The sequence below is a fragment of the Leucopleurus acutus genome, assembly GCF_964270905.1.
Source record: "Leucopleurus acutus genome assembly, chromosome: 3".
Classification (NCBI taxonomy): Eukaryota; Metazoa; Chordata; class Mammalia; order Artiodactyla; family Delphinidae; genus Leucopleurus; species Leucopleurus acutus.
Genome location: NC_139145.1, coordinates 111,229,763 through 111,251,758, shown reverse-complemented (window position 1 = coordinate 111,251,758; position 21,996 = coordinate 111,229,763). Strand labels below are relative to the sequence as shown.

Genomic DNA, 21,996 nt, shown 5'->3' with positions numbered 1-21,996 from the left:
GATTTTGATGATTTTTGTTCTTTTTTTCTTGATCAGTTTCACCTGGTGTTCGTGGATTTTATTGATCTTTTCAAAGAATCAGTTTTTTGGTCTATATTTCCTCTGATTTGTCTATTTTCTCTTTTGTTGATTTTGCTCTTATCTTTGTTATTTCCTTACTTTTATTTGCTTTGGGTTTACTTTGCTCTTCTAAAGGTTGAAACTTAGGTCATTAATTCTGGACTTTTCTTCTTTTTTAATATAAGCCCCTAGAGCTATAATTTTCCTTCTAAACACTGATTTGGCTGAATCCCACAAACTTTACTTTGTTATATTTTCATAAAGAATGAGGTATTTTATAATAACCTTTGTAAATTTTTTAATCTGACCCATGGATTATTTAGAAGTGTGTTGTTTAATTTCAGAATATTGAGAGTTCTCCTAGATATCTTATTGGCAGTGATTTCTGATATAATCACATTGTAGTCAGAGATACTCTGTATGGTTTCAGTCCTTTTAAATGTATTGAGACTTGTATTGCCGAGCGTATAGCCTATCATGGTTAATGTACTATGTGTACTTAAAAAGAATCAATATTTTACAGTTTGGGGGCCATACTATTCTAAAAATATAAGTTAAATCATAAATCCTCTATGTCTTGACTAAAATTTAGTTTAGTTTTTCTATCAATTGCTGAGAAAGAGGTGCTAAAGTCTCTTACTATGGTTGTGGATTTGTCTATTTCTTCTTTTAATTCTGTCAGTTTTAGGCTCTGTCATTAGGCACATATACACTTATGATTAAAAATGTATATGTGCCTAATGACTTTGTTGAAAAGTTGACTCTTATCATTACAAAGTATCCCTTTTTATCTTCAGTGATATTCTTTATCTTATAGTTTACTTTCTCTGGTACTAATATATGTACCATATATCTACTCTAGCCTACATGTTTATTGTTTACATGATTAATCTTTTTCTACCTAATTATTTTTCTCTTGTAGACAGAGACTGCTTTTGCTATTTCTTTTAAAAATCCATTCTGATAATCTCCACCTTTTTTTTTTTTTTTTTGCGGTACACGGGCCTCTCCCGTTGCGGAGCACAGGCTCCGGATGCGCAGGCTCAGAGGCCATGGCTCACGGGCCCAGCCGCTCTGCGGCATGTGGGACCTTCCCGAACCGGGGCACGAACCTGTGTCCCCTGCATCGGCAGGCAGACTCTCAACCACTGAACCACCAGGGAAGCCCAATCTCCACCTATTAATTGAAGTACTTAGTGCATTAACATGTAATGTAATAGTTAATGTGACTGATTTAAGTCTGACACTTTTTCTGTTATCCCACTTTTGGTTTTTGTTCTTCCGTTTCCTCTTGCCTGCTTTCTTTTGGATGAATTTTTAGAATTTCATTTTAATTTCTCTATTAACTTTTGCAATAAACCTCTTTGCACTATTTTTTGACTTATTATATATTACAGTATACATTCTTAACTTTCTGCAATCTAATTAGAGTTAATGTTATGACACTTCACATAAAATGTAGAAACCTTGCAGTTATATACATCCATTTACCACATCCCTCACTTTATATGTTATCCTGTATGTTATATCTACATACATTATAAACCTCACATGATAGTGTTATAATGTTTTGCTTTAAGCTCTCAGGTATTTTTTAAATATAAGATAAAATTATACTCCTTAATATTTACCCAAATATTTACCATTTCCAGTGCTTTTTATTCATTCCTCAAAACCTGAATTCCCTATGGTATCATTTCTCTTTAGCTTGAAGAATTTCTTTGTCATTTCTGTAGTGTGGTCTGGTGACAATGAATAGCCTTAGTTTTCCTTTATCAGAAAATATCTTTATTTCACCTATATTCTTAAAGGATATGTTTGCAAGATACAGGTTTCTTTAAAGATGTTGTTTTATTGCCTACAATGTTTCTGATGAGAAATACATGATAATTCTAATTGTTGTTTTCCTGTATGTAGTGTGTTGTTTTTCTCTTGCTACTTTTAATATTTTCTCTTTATTTTTGGTTTTCATCAGTTGATTATAATGTGCCTAGGTGTGGACTTATTTGCATTTATTAGATTGTGATTTTCTAAACTTCTTGAATCAGTAAATTTATTTCTTTCACCAAATTTGGGACATTTTCTGCCACTGTTTCTTCAAATCTCATTTTTCTGCTCAATTCTCTCTCTCAACTATTCTTCTGGTAACCCAGTTTTATATATCTGATGGACAAGCCTCAGATTCTCTGTTCATGTTCTTTCAATTTTTTCCTTTTTAAGACTGCCTGATTTCAATTTGTCTACTGTGTAGTTTAATAACTTTTTCCTCTGTTGTCTCTAGTTTGCTATTAATCTCATCCATTGAATTTTTAATCACAAATATTTTTATTTTTTTAGTTCTGATATTTCCATTTGGTGTTTTTTGTTTGTTTGTTTGGGGTTTTTTTGTTTTGTTTTTTGCATTTCCTCTTTCTCTCATGAAATATCCTGTCTTTTTAACTAGTATGAGCATATTTTTCTTTACCTTACTGAGTATCTTATAATAGTTTCTTTAAGGTCCTTATTTAGTATTGCTGACATCTGGTTCAACTTTTCTCAGCAGATTGAGTCACATATTCCCTGATCATCCTATGTTGAATAATTCTTGAGTGTATCTTGGATATTTTAACTGTTATGTTTTGGAGGCTCTGGATTTAGTTACATTCTTCCAAAGAGTGTTGATATTTCCTTTTAGCATTCAATTAACTTGGATTCAAACTGCAAACTGCCATGCCTATAGTAGGCTGTGGCTGAGATCTCAGTTCAGTTTTTTACAACTTAGCTCCCAGCTGCTTTCAGTTTGTTCCACACATTCATGCTCAGGAGTCAGCCAGAGACTTAGACTGAGTTTGAACATGGAATTTAAGGTTCTTTTTCTTTATCTCCCTCATTTCTGGGGCTTCCTCCATATTCTCCAGCAGCTGTGGTTGCTCCAGGCTTTTTCTCCCTGTTTCTCTACTCAGAGAGGTGATGGGACTTTTAGCTGACTTCCTTCCGCCAGTTCCTTTGCCACCACCACTTCCACTGCAGCTGCTTCTAGAGAAGAACAGAAAAAAACAAGTCACTTGCTCCAGATGTTGACTCCCCTCAAAAATCTGTCTTCCTTCGTTGAGTCTCCAAAGCCTTCAAATAGGTTTTCCCCCCTGGAATGTATATCTGTTATTTAGAGGAGGATTCGTCTGTTAGGCACTCTTCCGACTTTACCACTTGGGCATCCTCTGCTCTATCACTAAGTCTGAGTCTCTTAGCATCTTCAGTTCCTCCTTCTCAACTGACTCATTCCATTTAACTTCCAGATAAACCCAATTTCAGATTTACATATATATATTTTTAAAGCTCTCACTTTCACATTGGTATCACCTCAAGCTACCTATATGTTATCTTTCTGTTTCTCTATGTCATTTCTTAATAGGGTAATCTATTTTTAATACTTATAGTTCCTCACCACAAGTTTATACCACTCTTTATAGTTTTGCATTTTCTCTTAGTATGCTTTTGATATTTCTCTCTTAAAAGACATCAGTGATAACTGAACCATCAATTCAAAATTTCTCCTCAGACTATCCTTCATTTCTCTGTAACATTCAAGGCTGTTGACCATGGTCTGCTGGAAGCTTTTCCTTCTGTGACTTACATGTCATTTTCCTTTTTTTTTTTAGAAATAGCAGTATAGGCATGTTATTTATATATTTATTTTAAATTTTATTTATTTATTATATTTATTTTTTGGCTGCATTGGGTCTTCAATCCTGTGCGCGGGCTTTCTCTTGTTGCATCGAGCGGGGGCTACTCTTCATTGCGGTGCGTGGGCTTCTCATTGTGGTGGCTTCTCTTGTTGCAGAGCATGGGCTGTAGGCATGCGGGCTCAGTAGTTGTGGCTCGCGGGCTCTAGAGCGCAGGCTCAGTAGTTGTGGCACATGGGCTTAGTTGCTCTGTGGCATGTGGGATCTTCCCAGACCAAGGCTTGAACCCATGTTCCCTGCATTGGCAGGCAGATTCTTAACCACTGTGCCACCAGTGAAGCCCCCATATAATTTTCAAATCTTTATTTTTCTTCTTTATCTGTAAAGTTCTCACTGCCAGCTCCCCTCGTCCTCTATCTCTGAAATATGGTATTCCTCAAGATTTTTTCCCGGCCTTGTCTTATTTTTCAATTAGAAATCTCATCTACTACTACTGGAGTTGTTCCAGTTACTCCTTTTATGCTGATGACTCAAATCCAAAGTATATTCAAGCTTTAAAGTTGTATACATGGGCAGAATTCTGGCTCTACATCTTACTAATTGTGACCTTAGGCAAGATGTGTAGCCAAGATCTTTAGGACCCACTCTGGGTAAAATACTAATACCATATAGGGTTGCTTATCACATTGGCATGCATAGTTTATAGTATACATATAATTTATGGTTAATGCTCAAATGTTGGTAACAATTATTAAAGCCATTTCTACAGTACCCGTCTCTCTTCAGACTTTTGCCCTACAAATTCAGTGGACTATAGAATCCAGATGTCTTAAATCAGCATCTCCAAAATAGTACCTAGTACTGATGTCCCTTTTACAGTTAATGACACTATCATCTTCTCAGTTATTCAGGCTCAAAACATTGGTATTGTCTAATGGATGGGCTTCATTTTGGCCCCTTCCATTCAACAGTGATTTGCTTAGACAAATAAATACTCTCTTGGACCATCTCTCTTATTTGTTCCCTCTTTCCCACTACTATTTCTAACTATTTTTTAAAAAACCTCTTATGATCTCTCTTGAGGATCATTCTATTTAGAAAGGCTTCTAACTTATCTCACCAGGTCTTTTCTCTCTAATTTCCCATTCATCCTTCAGTTTGTTTCCAGATTATCCTTTTGAAAACAAAGCTCTAATCATATTACTCTACTACATGGATAATCACCATCGTCATCATCTAACATTATTTTCTTATGTGCTAAGCAGTACCCTAAGTGTTTTACATGAACTGTTTCATTTAGCCCTCCCAGCAGCTCCATAAACCAGATATTATCATTATCATCTCTGTTGAACAAATGAAGAAGCTGAACCTTAGAGAGCTTGATTAACTTGTGATGTCACCCAGCTAATAAATGGTGCAATCAAGTTCTAAGCCCAGGCAGAGCAACTCCAAAGTCTTCCTTCTTAATTTGTTAGACTGCACTGCTTCACAACTACTTCCTTATGATCACCAGTGCCTATCAAATATAGTTTAAGTTTGACACTACCTAACACCATACACAAAACTAAACTCCAAATGGATTAAAGACTTAAAGGTAAGACCAGACACTATAAAACTCTTAGAGGAAAACATAGGAAAAACACTCTTTGACATAAACCATACCAAGATCTTTTTTGACCTACCTCCTAGAGTAACAGAAATAAAAACAAAAATAAACAAATGGGACTTAATTAAACTTAACAGCTTTTGCACAGCAAAGGAAACCATACACAAGACAAAAAGACAAGCCTCAGAATGGGAGAAAATATTTGCAAATGAAACAACAGACAAAGGATTAATCTCCAAAATATACAAACATCTCATGGAGCTCAATATCAAAAAAACAAACAATCCAGTTAAAAAATGGGCAGAAGACCTAAATAGACATTTCACCAAGAAAGACCTACAGATGGCCAAGAGGCACATGAAAAGATGCTCAACATCACTAATTATTAGAGAAATGCAAATCAAAACTATAATGAGGTATCACCTCGCACAAGTCAGAATAGCCATTATTAAAAAATCTAGAAACAATAAATGCTGTAAAGGGTGTGGTGAAAAGGGAACCCTCCTGCACTGTTGATGAGAATGTAAATTGATACAGCCACTATGGAGAACAGTATGGAGGTTCCTTAAAAAACTAAAAATAGAACTACCATATGACCCAGCAATCCTACCACTGGGCATATACCCTGAGAAAACCATAATTCAAAAAGCGACATGTACCACAATGTTCATTGCAGCACTATTTACAATAGCCAGGACATGGAAGCAACCTAAATGTCCATCGACAGATGAATGGATAAAGAAGATGTGGCACATATATACAATGGAATATTACTCAGCCATAAAAAGAAACAAAATTGAGTTATTTGTAGTGAGGTGGATGGACCTAGAGTCTGTCATACAGAGTCAAGTAAGTCAGAAAGAGAAAAACAAATACCGTATGCTAACGCATATATATGGAATCTAAAAAAAAAAAAGGTACTGATGAACCTTGTTGCAGGGCAGGAATAAAGAGGTAGACATAGAAAATGGACTGGAGGACATGAGTTGGGAGGGCAAAGCTGGGGCAAAGTGAGAGTAGCATCGACATATATACACTACCGAATGTGAAATAGTTAGCAAGTGGGAAGCAGCAGCATAGCACAGGGAGATAGGCTCAGTGCCTTGTGATGACCTGGAGGGGTGAGATAGGGAGAATGGGAGGGAGGCTCAAGAGGGAGGGCATGTGGGGACATGTGTATGCATATGGCTGATTCGCTTTGTTGTACAGCAGAAACTAACACAGTGCTGTGAAGCAATTATATTCCAATAAAGATCTATTAAAAAAAATATATATATAGTTTAAGTTCTATACTTCAGTCCTCTACAATCTGACTTCAGACTAACAATTCTATCATATATTAAATCTCTCATACAACTATGTTCCAAACAAACAGGGTGACTTGCAAAAATTGACCATGAGTTTCATTTTCTTGTACCTTAGATCTTGCCATCTTTTCTGCCTGGAATAACCTATGCCTCATTTCTACCAGTTGGAATCATCCATTATTCAAGCTAAATGACACCTTTTAGGCTGAGACTTCTTGCATCCTTGTAGGATCCAGTTAGGATTGAGGTCTTCATTTGTAATCCCATAAACACTGTTTACTTCTTATGCAGGCATTATAACAGTTTGATGTGTGTTATAGTCACTTGTGGAAATGACTCGTGGGTTTATCTGTCATGTTTTTATTTTTGAATCTACTCAGTATACTGTTTTAGGTATACTAGATGCTCAGTTAATGTTTATTGAATGAATAAAAGTTTGTGATTGTGGACCTCAATAATTAGGATTATTGCTTTGGATTTCTGAAGTATATGAGCTTGAGAGGCAGATATGGAAATTATAAATGTGTTAATTTAAGAAATCACCTTTTTAAAAGGACTGAGACCTTTCTAAATAATCATACTTTAAAATATTTGCCTCTGAGTTGGGTTTTGATTTTCCTGGGGGAGTTTTTGAAGGTGTAAAGTTCTAATATTTTAAATGGGAATTTTAAAACTGTTCACCATGGGTGGACCATGGTAAAGAGAGAGCTCCAAGAATCCCAGTGAATAAAAATACTCACATAGCTGAAAAGTTTTCTAGGAACTATAACTGCCATTCCAAAATAAGCCCAGTTCACAGAGACTTGAACATACAAATATAATAATTGCAAAATTTTATTGTTAAAGACATTTGGTCAAACATTAGGCTGATATGGTTAGTCATTGAAGATGTTCTAGGACAGAGGAATTTTAAGCCAAAATTTAATAAGTTAAATTTAATAACACCCTATGTTCTAAAGGTGAAGGGAGACTATTCTTGCACAGGGATGGATTAGACAAAGATTCAGATGTAAAATAGAGCTGATGAGTGCAATGGTGGTTATAGAACAGAGGGGTGATGTATTCCTTCTGGGTGTATGGGTTGTGATCTCCTTTTGAATATTGATAAGTGTCTCATCAGATCCCTCAGGCAGTTCTTAAATATTTCAGCCATGTGCATAGTCTCTGTTTTCTTTCTGTCTCTCCTTTATCTTTCTGTATAAAAGTTTTGGGGACTAGATTTTGGCAACAATATAATTGGAGAATAGAAGCATAAAGCTTGTTTGTGTTGTTATTTTGTTTAGTCTTACTTTAGCTTTCACTTTTTATTGATGCTATTGGCTTTTTATCATAATTTGTCTTGTCTCTCTTCTCTCTTCATTTGTCTCCCTTCCTCTTCCTATTTCTTTTCTCTCTTCCCCCTTTTACCCCTATTCTCTTTTTCTCCAATGTTTCTTTTTTTTTTTTTTGCGGTAAGCAGGCCTCTCACTGTTGTGGCCTCTCCCGTTGTGGAGCACAGGCTCCGGACGCATAGTCTCAGCGGCCACGGCTCACTGGCCCAGCCGCTCCGTGGCATGTGGGATCTTCCCGGACCGGGGCACGAACCTGTGTCCCCTGCATCGGCAGGCGGACTCTCAACCACTGAGCCACCAGGGAAGCCCCTAATCTAGTTTTTGCTCAGGAATTTATTTAGTGCCTTTTGTTCGAGGAGGTCAACACATTTCTATCTATATTATTTTGTTTATGCTCAAGACAAATCTAAAATCAAACAAAGGCAGAAGGTACCAAAAACCTACATTCCTACAGTTCTTGAGCTACAGTGTGTTTTGGAATTCAGATTTGGGGGATTTTAGAATAGTAGTGTAATTAGGTAAAAGTAGGTTCTGTATTATGTTACATTCCCAGCGTTGTGTGAATGAAGTCGATCTCCAATGGTGAATTCTCTGGCTGATCCATGGGGAGGTGATAGAGTGGTCTGGTCTGGAGAAGCCTTTTCTGGACCCTCAGATTTCATCATGTTGGGTGTAAGGCTGGGTTTGACCCTTTGTTATTTATTGCTGTAAGTGATTTTCTGTTCACTTTCTTGCAAGAATTGCTTGAGTTAAAAGTTGAAATTCGTGACACAACTTTAAATCCATTTTTTTAAAAAAAGTGAAGTTCATTTATCGAGGAACTGAAATCATTAATTATGTTGTAGCTCCTCACCTTTTTTATGATACATGTATTGCTGTGGGTATAGGCTCTAAAACATCTGCTCAGTAGTCCGTTATAGCGGTACAAGAATGCTTTTACATGAAGGCAATAAAGTAGCAGATGCTTCTTAATGACAACTTCCCAGTTCATTTAGGAAACAAGTCAGTTCTGGATTTGGTTTTTCCTCCACGTGTGGCACCTGTGCAGGCAAACGATTCTAAAGAGGTTAGAGCTGACAAATCAAGTCCCTCTATGTAATATTTTAGGGTGCTCCAAGTTAGTCTAAAAGCCTTATCTAACAGCACTTTAATGAAATTAGCATTTTCCTTACTATGCAAATAATTCTCTACCATTGTAAGTAACCAGGAAAATACATTAATTCAGTATTACCAGCTTACGCTTCTTTTATTTTATTGTTTGGAAACTTCTGTTGCATCTTGATTTATCATTAGCATTACAAATAGAAAAAGTGGTTGAATGCCTATGCTTGGTAACAGGGAGAATGGGGGTCCAGCATTTGGAAGTCACATTCCTTCCAGGAGCAATTTCTGTTACCTCAGAGACAAATCGTGAGGCTCTGGTCATGTCCACATGCCACTTTGCACCATCCTTGTCCTTGGCAGGTTTGGCCTTCTCCTCAGTACAGTAGGCAGTTAGTCCCCTGGGTGTGTTCTGAAGGGTGCCAGGGAAGCCGCCGCTGCTGCCCCTCTTCCCCCATGTCTGGTTCTCCTTTACAATAACTGCGTGGTCAGTGAGTCATTTCAAAGGAAACTTCTTTTCAAAGGAAAAGATGCTTGGTAAGATGCACATTTCTAGCCTGTAACATTTACTGTAAATGAGTTTTTCAAGTCCCTTTCCTCTGAAAATCAGAAGGGCTGAATTTGGAAGTCTTGTGCTGAAAGAGGAAGACAAGGGCATGAAAAGCTGGATATAGGAGATGCTAAGGATCAATTTTGTCTTCTTCGTAATTTTTTAACAATGGTCTGGGTCAACGGCATAGTCTTTAAAGTGGATACATGCACCCAGGGGGCTTGCAGAACAATCCATTGAGACGTGGGAAATAATATTAGAGCTACTTTTATACTTTGTTTATTTTTTTAAATGAAGCTTTACTAATATTTAAACATGGACTCACACTGGGTCTTCACGCAGTTCATTTGTCAGAAGACCAGGAGTCCTATATGTTACTCAAGGCATCCGAAAGGGAATGGGGAGCCAGGTGCTAGGAAGGGGGCCAACATCGGTGGTTTACTCCTACAGGCTTTTGTTATGTATCACAACTTATTGTGCCCTGGATTTAGTGGGATGATCTCATCCAGTTTTAGTTAACACAACTCCTACTTGTCAGACTAGGGACCTTAAAGATCCCTGCCAAGAAACTTTAATGAACAACAACAACAACAAAATGGCAGAATGTAAAAACGACAAGATAATCCGATCTTTCAAAAAAAAATTCTCTCTCCAAATTTGAAGTTAAGACTTCTTGAGATAGGATTTATATTTACTGTTATTAATGATGACCCTCAACCTGTGTGTATGTTGTGCCTGATGATCACATGAAGCTCTCTGTGTTGATTGGCAACTCACTGGAAAGCATCCAGAGCATGAAGACAAACCTCTTAGGACTTGGAGAAATGACTGAAATGTGTGTGTCATGATTTACTAGGCACAGCCAGTGATATATGTCTTCCACGTGGATCTGTGTATCTTTTTTAGCTGTTGCAACCATTAAAATCACCTACCAAAAAAATGGAGAAAAAACTGAAGCCAGACTTTTTAAATGCCATGTCATAATTAAGATTTAAAGCAGAACAAACAAAAAATTCTGTAGCGTATTCAGTCAAATTGCTGTCATCAAAATATTACTGGCAAAAAAACATGTCTGTACCACTACTAAATAACTGTTTTTCAATAACACTTTATTTACTGTGTTGATTTACACATTTGGAACCCAGGGCTCTTTGTCTATGTGCAGATTAGAACAAGATTCTTTATGAAGAGGAAGGAGGTCACGTCTGGTTCTTCGGAGTCCGTTTTGAATTATGGCTGTGCCCCTGTGCTGGAGAGAGAGGCAGGACTGCGGGGCAGGCAGGATCTGGGCGTTTGGTGTCTGGGTGTATGGTCATCCAGGACTGTGACCAGGGCTGGGTGCTCAGCAGCTCGGGCTCTGAAGCCAGAAGCCCAGTGAAACGCTGGCAACTCTATGCTCCTTTGCATGTGATTTACATGTGTGACCATTTAGGTGCTAACTTTTGCAATGGGTACTTTAAAATCAACATTTCTGCAACTTTATTCAGCCACAGCCACTGCCCCATAAAGCTGAGGGCAAAATGGGCAAGATGCCCAAAGAGGAGATGAGGGCAAGGGGCCAGTGAAGGTCCTGTGGTGCTCAGAGCAAAGAGCAGAGCGGGACGCCTACTTCTATCAGTGCCCAGATCATCACCTAACTAAAATAATCACTGGGAAAATATTTTTCCCTCATCTTTGTCTTATCCATGAAGGTTTTCAACTTTAATCTTTTAAAATGTACATAGTATATTACACAGAAATACATGTTCATAACTGATCAGAAGGTAAATATACACACATTAAAGATGAATGCTTAAATTTTTTGATTCCAGGAATCACAATCAAAAAAGTTGAGAGACCCCTGATTTATAGGATGGAAATGATAACAGAGAGTTTATGCTCATTCCATTCACTTATTTCATTTAACAAATATTGATTGAATGCCTACTATTTGCCAGGTACTGTTCAAGATGCTTGGGATACCTTAGTGAATAAGATAGGCAAAAACCATGCCCTCGGGGCACTCACGTCCTAAGGGATGTGTGTGTGCCATAGCATAGCCTTTCCCTGACCCCAGACCAGATGAGGCCCCAAGATACATTCTTATATTTTTATAGCACTTGCAACACTATAATCAAATAATTGTTTATGGAACGATTTGGTTTTTCCTGCACTCTCCCTCTGTTTATAAGCTCTCTGAGAGCAAAGACTGTGTCTGTTCTATTTCACCACTAACTCTCCAGTGGTGGCACCATGCCTAGCGTATAGTAGACGCTCATTAATGGTTAGTGAAAGAATATTTGCTCTGTCTGCACACGCTGTGTACATGTGTACACATGTATGTGAGTTTGCTCAAAGCTGAGAAAGAAAGGCATGGAGCATTCTCAAGCAGAAACTGTTGCTGAGGGCAGGACGTGTAGTGACAGAATGAAGTGTGCAAGGAGAATTTTTAGTGTCTGCAAGAAGAGTTTGTTAGGAAGAAGCTTGGGTGATTAGAGGTGTTACTAAAAATCTATCTGGGTGGATGATATGGTCATTGGACTAAAAAATAAACCTTGGGGAATGGGGATTAGGATATTAAAAGGGTCAATCCTATATAAAACTGGTTTATATTTGAAAGAGCTGAAACAAAAAAGGTAAAAACCACACACAAAAAATTTATAGATGTGGTAAAATTATGTATACTCTGGGACTCTGTGCATTTTCTCTAGTAGCACTTATTGTGATGATAATTTTAATGATTTGTGTGATTGTTTATCATATCTCTTCCCTTTAGGGCACAATGTCTGCTGTTGTTCTCCCCTCTGTTCCCAGATCCTAGGAGAGAGTCTAGAACAAGGGTTGGCAAACTGTGGCCAGCTTCCTATTTTTGTACAGCTCACAAGCTGAGAACGGTTTTTGCATTTTTATATGGTTGAGAAAGAATAGTGTTTCATGACACACTAAAATTATATGAAATTTAAATTTTAGTGTCCATAAATAACATTTTATTGGAACAAAGCCACAGTCATTAATTTACATATTGTCTAGGCTGCTTTTGTGCTACAGTGGCAAAGTTGAGTGGTTTTGACAGAGACACATGGTTCACAAAGCTTAAAAAATTTACTACCTGGCCCTCTAAGAAAATGTTTGCGGACCCTTGATGTAGAATATAGAAAATACCCTATAGGGTATTCATTTGATGAATGAATAAATAAACTGATCAGTATACCTACTGTGTGTCGGATAGTTTTATAGTTTATCTTGTTTAATACACTTTAAACAAGGAGAAAGTGCCTTCATTTAACAAATAAGGAAACTCAGGCTCAGAGGGATTAAGTGGTCTGCTCATCCAGAGAGTGCAGAGTCAGAAACTGAACCCAGGTCTAACTACAAATTCCATGCCCTTTTCCACATTTGACTATACTATGCTTCTCTAAGATCTAGATGTTTTTATCTGAGATTTGAATATACACTTCCACTCCAGTAGAAAGATGAGAACGTTCACTGTGCTCTCATTGCTGCTGCAATAGTATTGTTTAACCACCCCTCAGCCCCTGTCTTTGTCCTGGCACAAGCACAAGGTATGCACTTGTGGAATTTTTTAAGAGGTTCTCCTAGTAAAAGAGCCAACAAGCAAACAAATAAAGCCTATTCACATCCACATAATCCAGAGACAGTTTTGAGGAAAGGGAAGGAACTCAGGCTCACTTGTAGAGCAGTTCACAGCTGATTCCTAGACATGATGTTTCTTGTGCACATACCGAGACAGCCCCTCCTGAAATTACTAGTGCTTGCCTTTTGGTCTGTTTATCAAGACCTTATCAGTTTCACTCTTTGGCAACGAAATTTACTCATTTCTGGATTTGAGTGTAGACGTTTATTCATATGCTGAAGGAATTTGCGGTTTATTCATCAAGACAATTAAAAATCTCACTTGTTTAAATTAGGGTAGTGCCATCTCTTACCTTAGAAAATTACTTCAGCCAAACTTCAGCCTGTTGGATTCAATTATCATCATTCTTTGAAGGCTTAGAATTTATCATCCCTTCAGGAAATCTAATGAAACATTCTAAGATAGAAAAAAATAGAAAAGGGGGAAAGTTCACCAAATGGAGACACAGGTCCTTTAATAAGGTTCTTCTTACTACTTATAAAAATACAATAAAATGAAATTAAGGAAGGCCTTAAGATGGTCTCATAGGAGTGGGCACACTAAGGTCTATGGACCATAGCTTGTTTTTGTAAATAAAATTTCACTGGAGTATGGCCACCTCTATTTGTGTTTGTCCCAGAACTTCTGAGTTCAAAAGCAGAAGTTTGGGAGTGGAGCCCGAGAGTCAAATGTTTAACATCCCCTACTCCCCCAAATCCCATCATCTGTGCAGAGTGAAGGAATCCTGGGCCTGGAGCCTGGGGGCTTAAATTTGTGCTCTGGCTCAGTTTCTTACTTGCTGGGTGACCATGGGCCTTCCTCTAGAGCAGAGGAGCAAATGGCATAATGTACACAAATGTTCTTAGAAAAACTGTGAACTGTTGTAACTGAGGCTGGTCTTTCTTATGTAGCATGCAAAGGGTAACTCTGAATAGAAACACATTTGACTGATTCTGAAGCTCAGAATACTAAGAAAAAGTCTTTCCCTTTTCCTTTACTCAGTCATGATTTACATAAGGAATCTCTTGTTTTCATATCCCTTATCCTGCTAATTCTTTTGCATTTAACTTCTCAGAAATCTTAAAAAGTAGATGAGAAGAACATGACTTTTCCTTTAAAAAGTGCTTCTGAGTCCTTATTTTTTTCTAAGAAAATGATACTTTTATATATTGTTCTGATGTAAGGACTAATCATCATGGACATATGTTAGGTACCTCTAACAATTATTACTACTCCCTTCTGCCGGGGAACCTGTGTTCTCTGGCACGGAATCTCAGAGGCAGCCTTTTCTGCAGTCTGCCTTGCGCTCAGCTTAGTTGCTAGCTGCCCAACTCTGGGTTCAAGCTGTCTTGCTGTCTCCCGCACAGTCCTAAAGGAAACATGGCCTTCGAAGCACAATGGAGCCAGCAGTAAACATCCAGAAAACTGCCAGATGTGCTTTGGCAGGTTTCTGTGTCCCCTCCCTACTGCCTTGCCCTTGAGCATGCCAGGCTGCATCGGATTTAATCCCACACAGGAGACAGATTCTTTCTCTCAGTGAGAACCCACATTGGCCATGCGGATGCTAATTCGCTCCCCTCTGATGGAGCTTGGAGAGCAAAGAATGGCACACCTTTCTTTCCAAAAAATATCAGGAGTAGTGATAGTCACTGGGAAAGGGGGAGGCTCACTGAGATGCTATCCTTGGGATCATCTTGGTACCAGTGTCACCCCAGATGCTGTCAGACACACGCCTGCCTGGTGTTGAACTCTCTCTGGCGTACTGGATGCAACATTTACAGTTGCTAAAAGAATGCCATCACTTGCAAAGTTCTTGTGACAATCACACACTCAAAAGCCACAGAGATCATGAAAAAAAGAGTCATTCTAGGAGTAAAAATAGTGAAAAAAACCACCCCACTGTAAAATAATGAGCACGTGAAACAAAACAAAACAAAACAAAACAAAACAAAACAAAACAAAACAAAACAAAAAGGGCCTGCTTACTTAGAGTCCCACATAGGTTATTTTTATAATTCATTTAAAATGTTTTAATAATTAAAATTCTTCCTTTCTTAAGGAATTAATTTTTCAACGATTTGTCCAAAGGCTTTGTCAGTCTTTAGCACTTCTGAAAATATTAAAAGGATGTTGGCTCAGGAAAATCAAGCAAAGTTTGTTACACAGTCCATCTTTCCATTAGATGGAAAGATTAGATGGTTATGTGTCCGCTCGTGGATGCAGCTAAAGACTGTCCTGAACCAGTACTCTCCCTCTGTCACTCTTTGGCTTCTTGGCTACGATTCTGGCCTGTAACTGTTAGGTTTGAATTAAGAACCTGATTGGTGGAAGATAAACAAATAGAATCTCTTTCCCTCAAGGGACATTATGAATAAATCTCGTTGCTTATGTTTGCTCAGTAATAGTAATAGAGATTTCTAGTCATAGAAAAAAAGTTTTTCTTCCTCCAATTACTTTTCCCTGTAGGCTAAATAGAGATATGGATCTCATTTCCTAAGCACAGTACACTATTTGGGTTTGCTTTCAATAAAATATCTATGAAGTGTCTTTAGCATGATCACTATTTAATGAGATTTAGTTGTAAAGCTTAATTCATATCAGATTTTCTAAATGAGAGATCACTGTCAACTTATTGTTAATTGAATTCAATAAAATCAAGGTTTCTATAATTAATGTGAACTACTTAACCTTCTAGCTCTTTGAATGAATGTAATTTTCTAAACACAGGTATCTTCTCATTTAATGAAATAGCAACATTGTGAGGAAAATAAATGTACATGTGACTCCTTTTTCTATTAACTCTTAATATCAAATTAAATATATCCAAATCCTCTTTAAAACATAATAAAAGAAAAGTAATAAAATATTAACAAATGTACTCAAAATGTTAATAGTAATCTGATGGTGTCTAGAACATCAGTCCAAATTAAGTATATAACAGTTAAGAAAGGGCATTCTCCAGTACAAAGAACAGTGGTTTCAGGATCAGTAGATGTGGGTCATAGGCCTGCCTCTGCCTCTAATTATCTGGGTGACATTGGGTAAACCACTAACCTTTTGGGGCCTTCTTGTTTGGATCAGCAAGGTGAGTGTTGGGCGAGATGGAATGATTGAAGTTCCTTTCACTATTAGAGTTCTGTGATTCTGTATCCTGTAACATGATAGCAGAAACTTTTGTTGCCTTAAAAAAAAATTTATGAGAATTAAAAATATTCAGAAAATTAGACTGAAAGGTATAAAGAACCTGCAGACCCATCAATCAACCCCAACAATCATCATTCCGTGGCCAACCGTGCCCCTTCCACATCTCCATCCACTGACACCTCTCCTGTGTTATTGTAAGGCTAATTCCAGACATCAGCCTCTCTTTATCAACGTAATCCCTCTGCCATCTGTACTGTTAGCCCTGAGGTCTTAGATATTGTATTTTGTTTTTAACGAATCTCAAATTGTCTAGCTATTTTTTCCTTTTCATTTTTTAATTGAAATTTTAAAATAAATACAGATTCACAGGCAGTAATAAGAAATAATCAGAAAGATCCCAAGTACCCTTAACCCAGTTTACCCCAGTGGTAACATCTTGCAAAATTATAGTGTAATATCACAACCAGGGTATCGGCATCAATACAATCCACTGATCTTATTCAGATTTCCCCATTTTATTTATACTGATCTCTATGTGTGTGTGTGTGTGTGTGTGTGTCTGTGTGTGTGTGTTTGGCTGTATACAACTTTATCACATGTGTAGGTTCATGTATCTACCACTGTAGTCAAGATATAGAACAATTCCATCATCACAAGGACTCTTCATGTTATTTTGTAACCATACCCACCTCCTTCTGCCCATCCCCTCAACACTAATCTGTTCTCTGTTCTTCATTTCTAAAATTTTGTCATTTTAAAATGTTATATAAATGGAATTATACAGTCTGTAACCTTTTCAGATTGGCTTTTATCACTCCATAATTACCGGGAGATTCACTCAGGTGATTGTGTGTATCAACGATTTGCTCTTTTCATTGCCGAGCAGTGTGGGATGATGTACCACAATTTGTTTAACCATGACCTGCTGAGGGACATCTGAACTGTCTCAAGTTTTTGGCTATTCTGAATAAAACTACTATGAACATTTGTGTACAGGTTTTTCATTTCTCTGGGATAAATGCCCAAGAGTGTAATTGGTGGACTGTATGGTAATTACATGTTTAGTTTTATAAGAAACTGCCATATGGTTTTCCAGAGCGGCTGTACCCTTTTATACTCCAAGCAGCAATGTATGAATGATCTAGTTTCTTTGCATCTTCACCAACATTTGAAGATGTCACTGTTTTGTTATTTTAGCTATTCTGATAGATGTGTAGTGATATCTCATTGTAGTTTTAATTTGCATTTCTCTGATGGCTAATGATATCGAATTATTTTTTATATGCCTGTTTGCCATTTGTATATCATCTTTGGTGACCTTTTGCATTTTTACTCCTCCATTTACTTCTTTTCAGAAGGTCAGAGTAGGCTTGCTGGTAAATCACCTATGATGTTTGTTATAATATACTTAAATGGGAGGAACCAGATCTGCAACTGCTGCAGAAAATATTGCTTACCAGTGTTCTCAGCTCTGTGTTAGAGTCTCTGGGAATACAAAGATGAATAAGACAAGGACCTTGGTCTTTAAGTTCTAAAACCATCTGGCACTTTGGGAAAGGGAAGCAGAAAGTATGTAGAAGTCCGAGATTTCCAAATTGCATGACTTCACAGGATGATATTTGCATGGGCATCATGAAGGTGACCACGAATGATGGAAAGATCATAGCAGAAACAGGCCAAGAATTCAGTTCATTTAATATGAGTTAAGGATGCAAAAATGTCTTTGCCTGTAGGTGGCTGCTCAGAGCAAGGGGCTGGGTTGACATAGCAGCACTTGCAATTAGAGGACAGGTACTCCAGCCTTCAAATCCTACAAAGGTACTCAGCTGCCAGTGAGAACAGTGACTGGAGTGAAACTTCTAATAGCTCTTGAAGAAGCTTTTTCTGTCCCCTCTCTCTTATTCTGTGGGCCTCCAAACTGTTCCAGAGAATCTGAATCTATGTCTAATTGATCACCAGTTGCAAGAACCTGGTGTCAACCCCAGCACATAGCTGAGTGCTTAATTTGAATTTGGGTGAAGGACAGTCTTTCCAGGAATTTTATCCTCCCTAGCAGGACTGAGTCTCAGGCAGACTATTTCTGAAGTTTTGTGCAGAAATTAATGACTGAATTCAATATTTATTTACAAACTGGACAGTGATGGTCTAAGAAGAGAAATAGCTTAATAGAGAAGAATAGGGAATACATACACACATACACACAAATCTAATTTATGGTAAAAGTGGCATTAAAAATCAATGGGAAAATGATGGTCTATTAGAAATCATTTGGGAAATATTCTTACCTCACACCATACACAAAAACAAAATTCAGATGGATTAATGATCTAAATGTCAATTTAAAAACATGTATGTATGTGAGAGAGACAGAGTATGTGTGTGTAGAATAGAGGAGTTTAACATTTTTATATTTTTTAAGGATGAGGTGGAACATAGCAGGAGTCCTTCTAATGAAGATAGATAACTCAGAAGATGCAAACAGAAAATGTACATCTTTGACTACATGAAAGTAAAAAAAAAATTTGTGATAATATGTACAAGAAACAAAGTTAAAAAAAACTGAGTGAAAGTGTTTTATACACACATACATACCACACATATACTTACACACCTTTGTTTTTTCTATGGTGCAGAGATGTATATATTTCTAGTAATAAGTTATTATTTCTCATATACAAAGAGTTTGTATAATTCAATAAGAAAAAATGGAAATTAAATATCAGAAAAATAGGAAAGGAATAAGAACAGGCACATCACAGAAGAATATAAATTATCAATAAATATATGAGTAGATGTTTACTTTCACTAGTAATCAGGGAACTAGAAACTAAAACAAAAAACTGACATTTAAAAATTCATCAAATAGGCAAAAATTAAAAACAAATAACATTCAGTATTTATGGGAATTGGGAAAGGGCATTCTTTTACATTTTTGCTGGTAATATAAATTGATACAGCCTTTTTCTGAGGACAAATTGGCAGAATCTATTGAAATTTGAAATGTACGTACCCCCTCATACATTAATGTCACCTTTAGGAATCTGCACCGTAGAAAAACAGAGGTGTATAAAAATATATGTGCTAAGATATTCATGGCAGCATTAGTTGTAGCAGAAAATTATAATTAACCTAAAATATCTAGCAATATGGAAATGTTTAAAAAAACACACACAAAACTATGGCATAGTCATATATTGGAATGTAGTGAAGTCATTAAAAGAAGGAGCAAAATCTGCAGCACTGACATGGCAGCACGTGCTAGTATGTTCATGAGTGAATAAATCAAATCAAGGAACATATGTATATATAGCATGACTTAACTGGGGATGCAGAGGTGGGAGGGTAGGTGGATTATGTGTATAAACGTGTTTGCAGACCAAAAGATAAAAACGACTGGAAAAATACACAATGACCTTTTGAAAATGGTTACAAATCTGAGGTACTGAAGTGCTGGGATGAGGGGAATTTCACTTTTTTTTTTTTTTTTTTAATGTACTTGTGCAGTGTTTGCAGTTATTTTTAATCACAATGATTTAATAACGTTACGAAAGAAAAGAAATTAAAAATGCTAAAGAACCCAATCTTTGACCAAAAAGAAAGAATTTTGGTTAGAAGAACTGCTTTAAAAGAAGACGTATTTATCTTTGCCTAATGAAAATTTAAATAAAAAAATAGACAAAACTCTTCCTTGCTATTGTATTAATTTTCTGTATCTGGAATATTTATTTTAGTGGTTTCTCTTTGGTTATTTAATTCATTGTGTTTAATTGATAGTGTTTACTGGAGTTTAGTGAAAAGCTATTTTGTAAATATCTTCAACTGTGATTTACCTAGTGTAATATCTCCCCCAGTGAATTGACTGTGAGTGGGGAATTAGTAAAGCAGATAACATCTGGAGAGTAGTATGTGGCTTTACTTATCTCTACAGGAAACCTTATTTCATATTGGTAAAGTTTGAAATCTTTCCTGTAGCTCTTCCCGATTGTTCATTGTTGTTACCATTTTAATGAGAGGTAGAAATGAGCCAAACCAACCTGCTTCTTTCCTTCTACTAAATTAATGTCAAAGGAAATTCTTCAGCCCAAATAAATAAGTGAATGTGGATGGAATCAGATTCTGACTCAACATGTTCCAATTAATTGCTTCCAAACGTTAAGATACATTCTTAAGAAACCCCACACATATTAAAAAATCAACCAGTGGAGAATGATTAGGTGAGAAGTGAACTAGCTTAGAACCATCTTTGTTTAAAAAACCTCATTTAAGTTGACAGTAATATTTACCATCTACTCTATTATAAATCAAGATTTATTGTAGAAATGTATCAAAGATAACACAATAATAAAGAAAACAGATTCATCTCAGGTTTTGAAATGTACCTAACAAATTCAGCCTCTTGCAAAATAGCTTTCTTATTCAAAATGGAACTGGGAATTGTTCAGCACACAGTGAATCACCTTTTGGCAAGTACAATAGAATCTTTAGGGACATTTCGCAGTATCTTGTTCAATTGTTAGGATGTTTTTAGCTTTCACAGGTAAGGAAGAAGGTAGCTTGTATAGTCATCATCTTGTTGCTAAAATTGTACAGTAAAGATTTTTCAGAGTTGCTGTTGCAATAAATCTTTTTACTTTTTTTTTTTTCTTCCTGTTTCTTTACCCAGAGCTGCTTTGTCTCTCAAAAACAATCTGGAATTACTTAATGCTGTTTTCTGGTTTTACTATTTACCCAGGACTCAAATGTTAAACATTAATGTGGGAAACTCCCTTTTCCTTACCTCATAGTCCTATATTTATTTAACTGTTATTTTGCAAGAAGAAAACCTCATCTTTCTCCCTCTGTGTTAAAGGACTTCTTTTTATTGACAGACACATTTAGTTTTTGTATTTGCTTTTTTTCAGGAGGCTTTAGAGCCACCCCTGGATGATTTTGAGGTGACAGAGACCACCACGGCAACCGAAGTGATTAAATATGAGTATCATGTTTTATATTCCTGCAGCTACCAAGTGCCTGTGCTTTACTTTAGGGCAAGCTTTTTAGGTAAGACCATGTTGGAAGCTAAATGTAAATTCATAGCATTTACATATAAGGCAGAAAGCAGATTTGGAAAATTATTCTTGAGAGAAAAAAATAGAGTTAAAAATAAGAAAACTGTGGGTGAGGTAAGGTTTTACCAGTAAATTTTCTCATGCTTTAGAAAGAGTATCAAGACTTCAGAGTGAATGATATCATCCCAGCCTTAAGTCTGATCTTCAGATTCTTGGCCTCCTGCCCAGCGTTGACTAAGCCCCCTGGCCCTTTTTCTTTTCTTTACTTTAAACAAGGAGGAACAACTTAAAGCTACAATGTTTATTTACTTCTAACTTTACAGTAAAAATTTCTTTCAATCTCAAGTGATCCCATTAACTCAAAAGTTCCCATGTCTCCTTCCCCAAGCACAAATTATTATTTCAGGAACTGTTTATCAATCCATTTAAGCTATATTTAAAAATAGCACTAACATTTCCTTCGGCCATCTATACATCTCCAATACCTCAGCTTCCTGCGATGCTGTTACTCAACTCATCCCCCTTGCCAAGAAGGTGGAACACCCTGTCTCCTCTGAGGCCTTGGCTAATAAAG

At 36.8% G+C, this 21,996-nt stretch overlaps 1 protein-coding gene across 2 annotated transcripts in view; it reads left to right on the top strand.

The window, feature by feature from the left end:
- ATG10 (autophagy related 10) overlaps nucleotides 1-21,996 on the top strand; it is a 221,950-nt gene that overhangs the window by 110,191 nt on the left and 89,763 nt on the right. For both annotated transcript variants that reach the window (XM_082836068.1, XM_082836067.1), the window contains exon 4: nucleotides 21,276-21,414. In XM_082836068.1, the coding sequence (XP_082692194.1) occupies nucleotides 21,276-21,414 (139 nt within the window). The remainder of the gene's footprint in view (nucleotides 1-21,275; nucleotides 21,415-21,996) is intronic.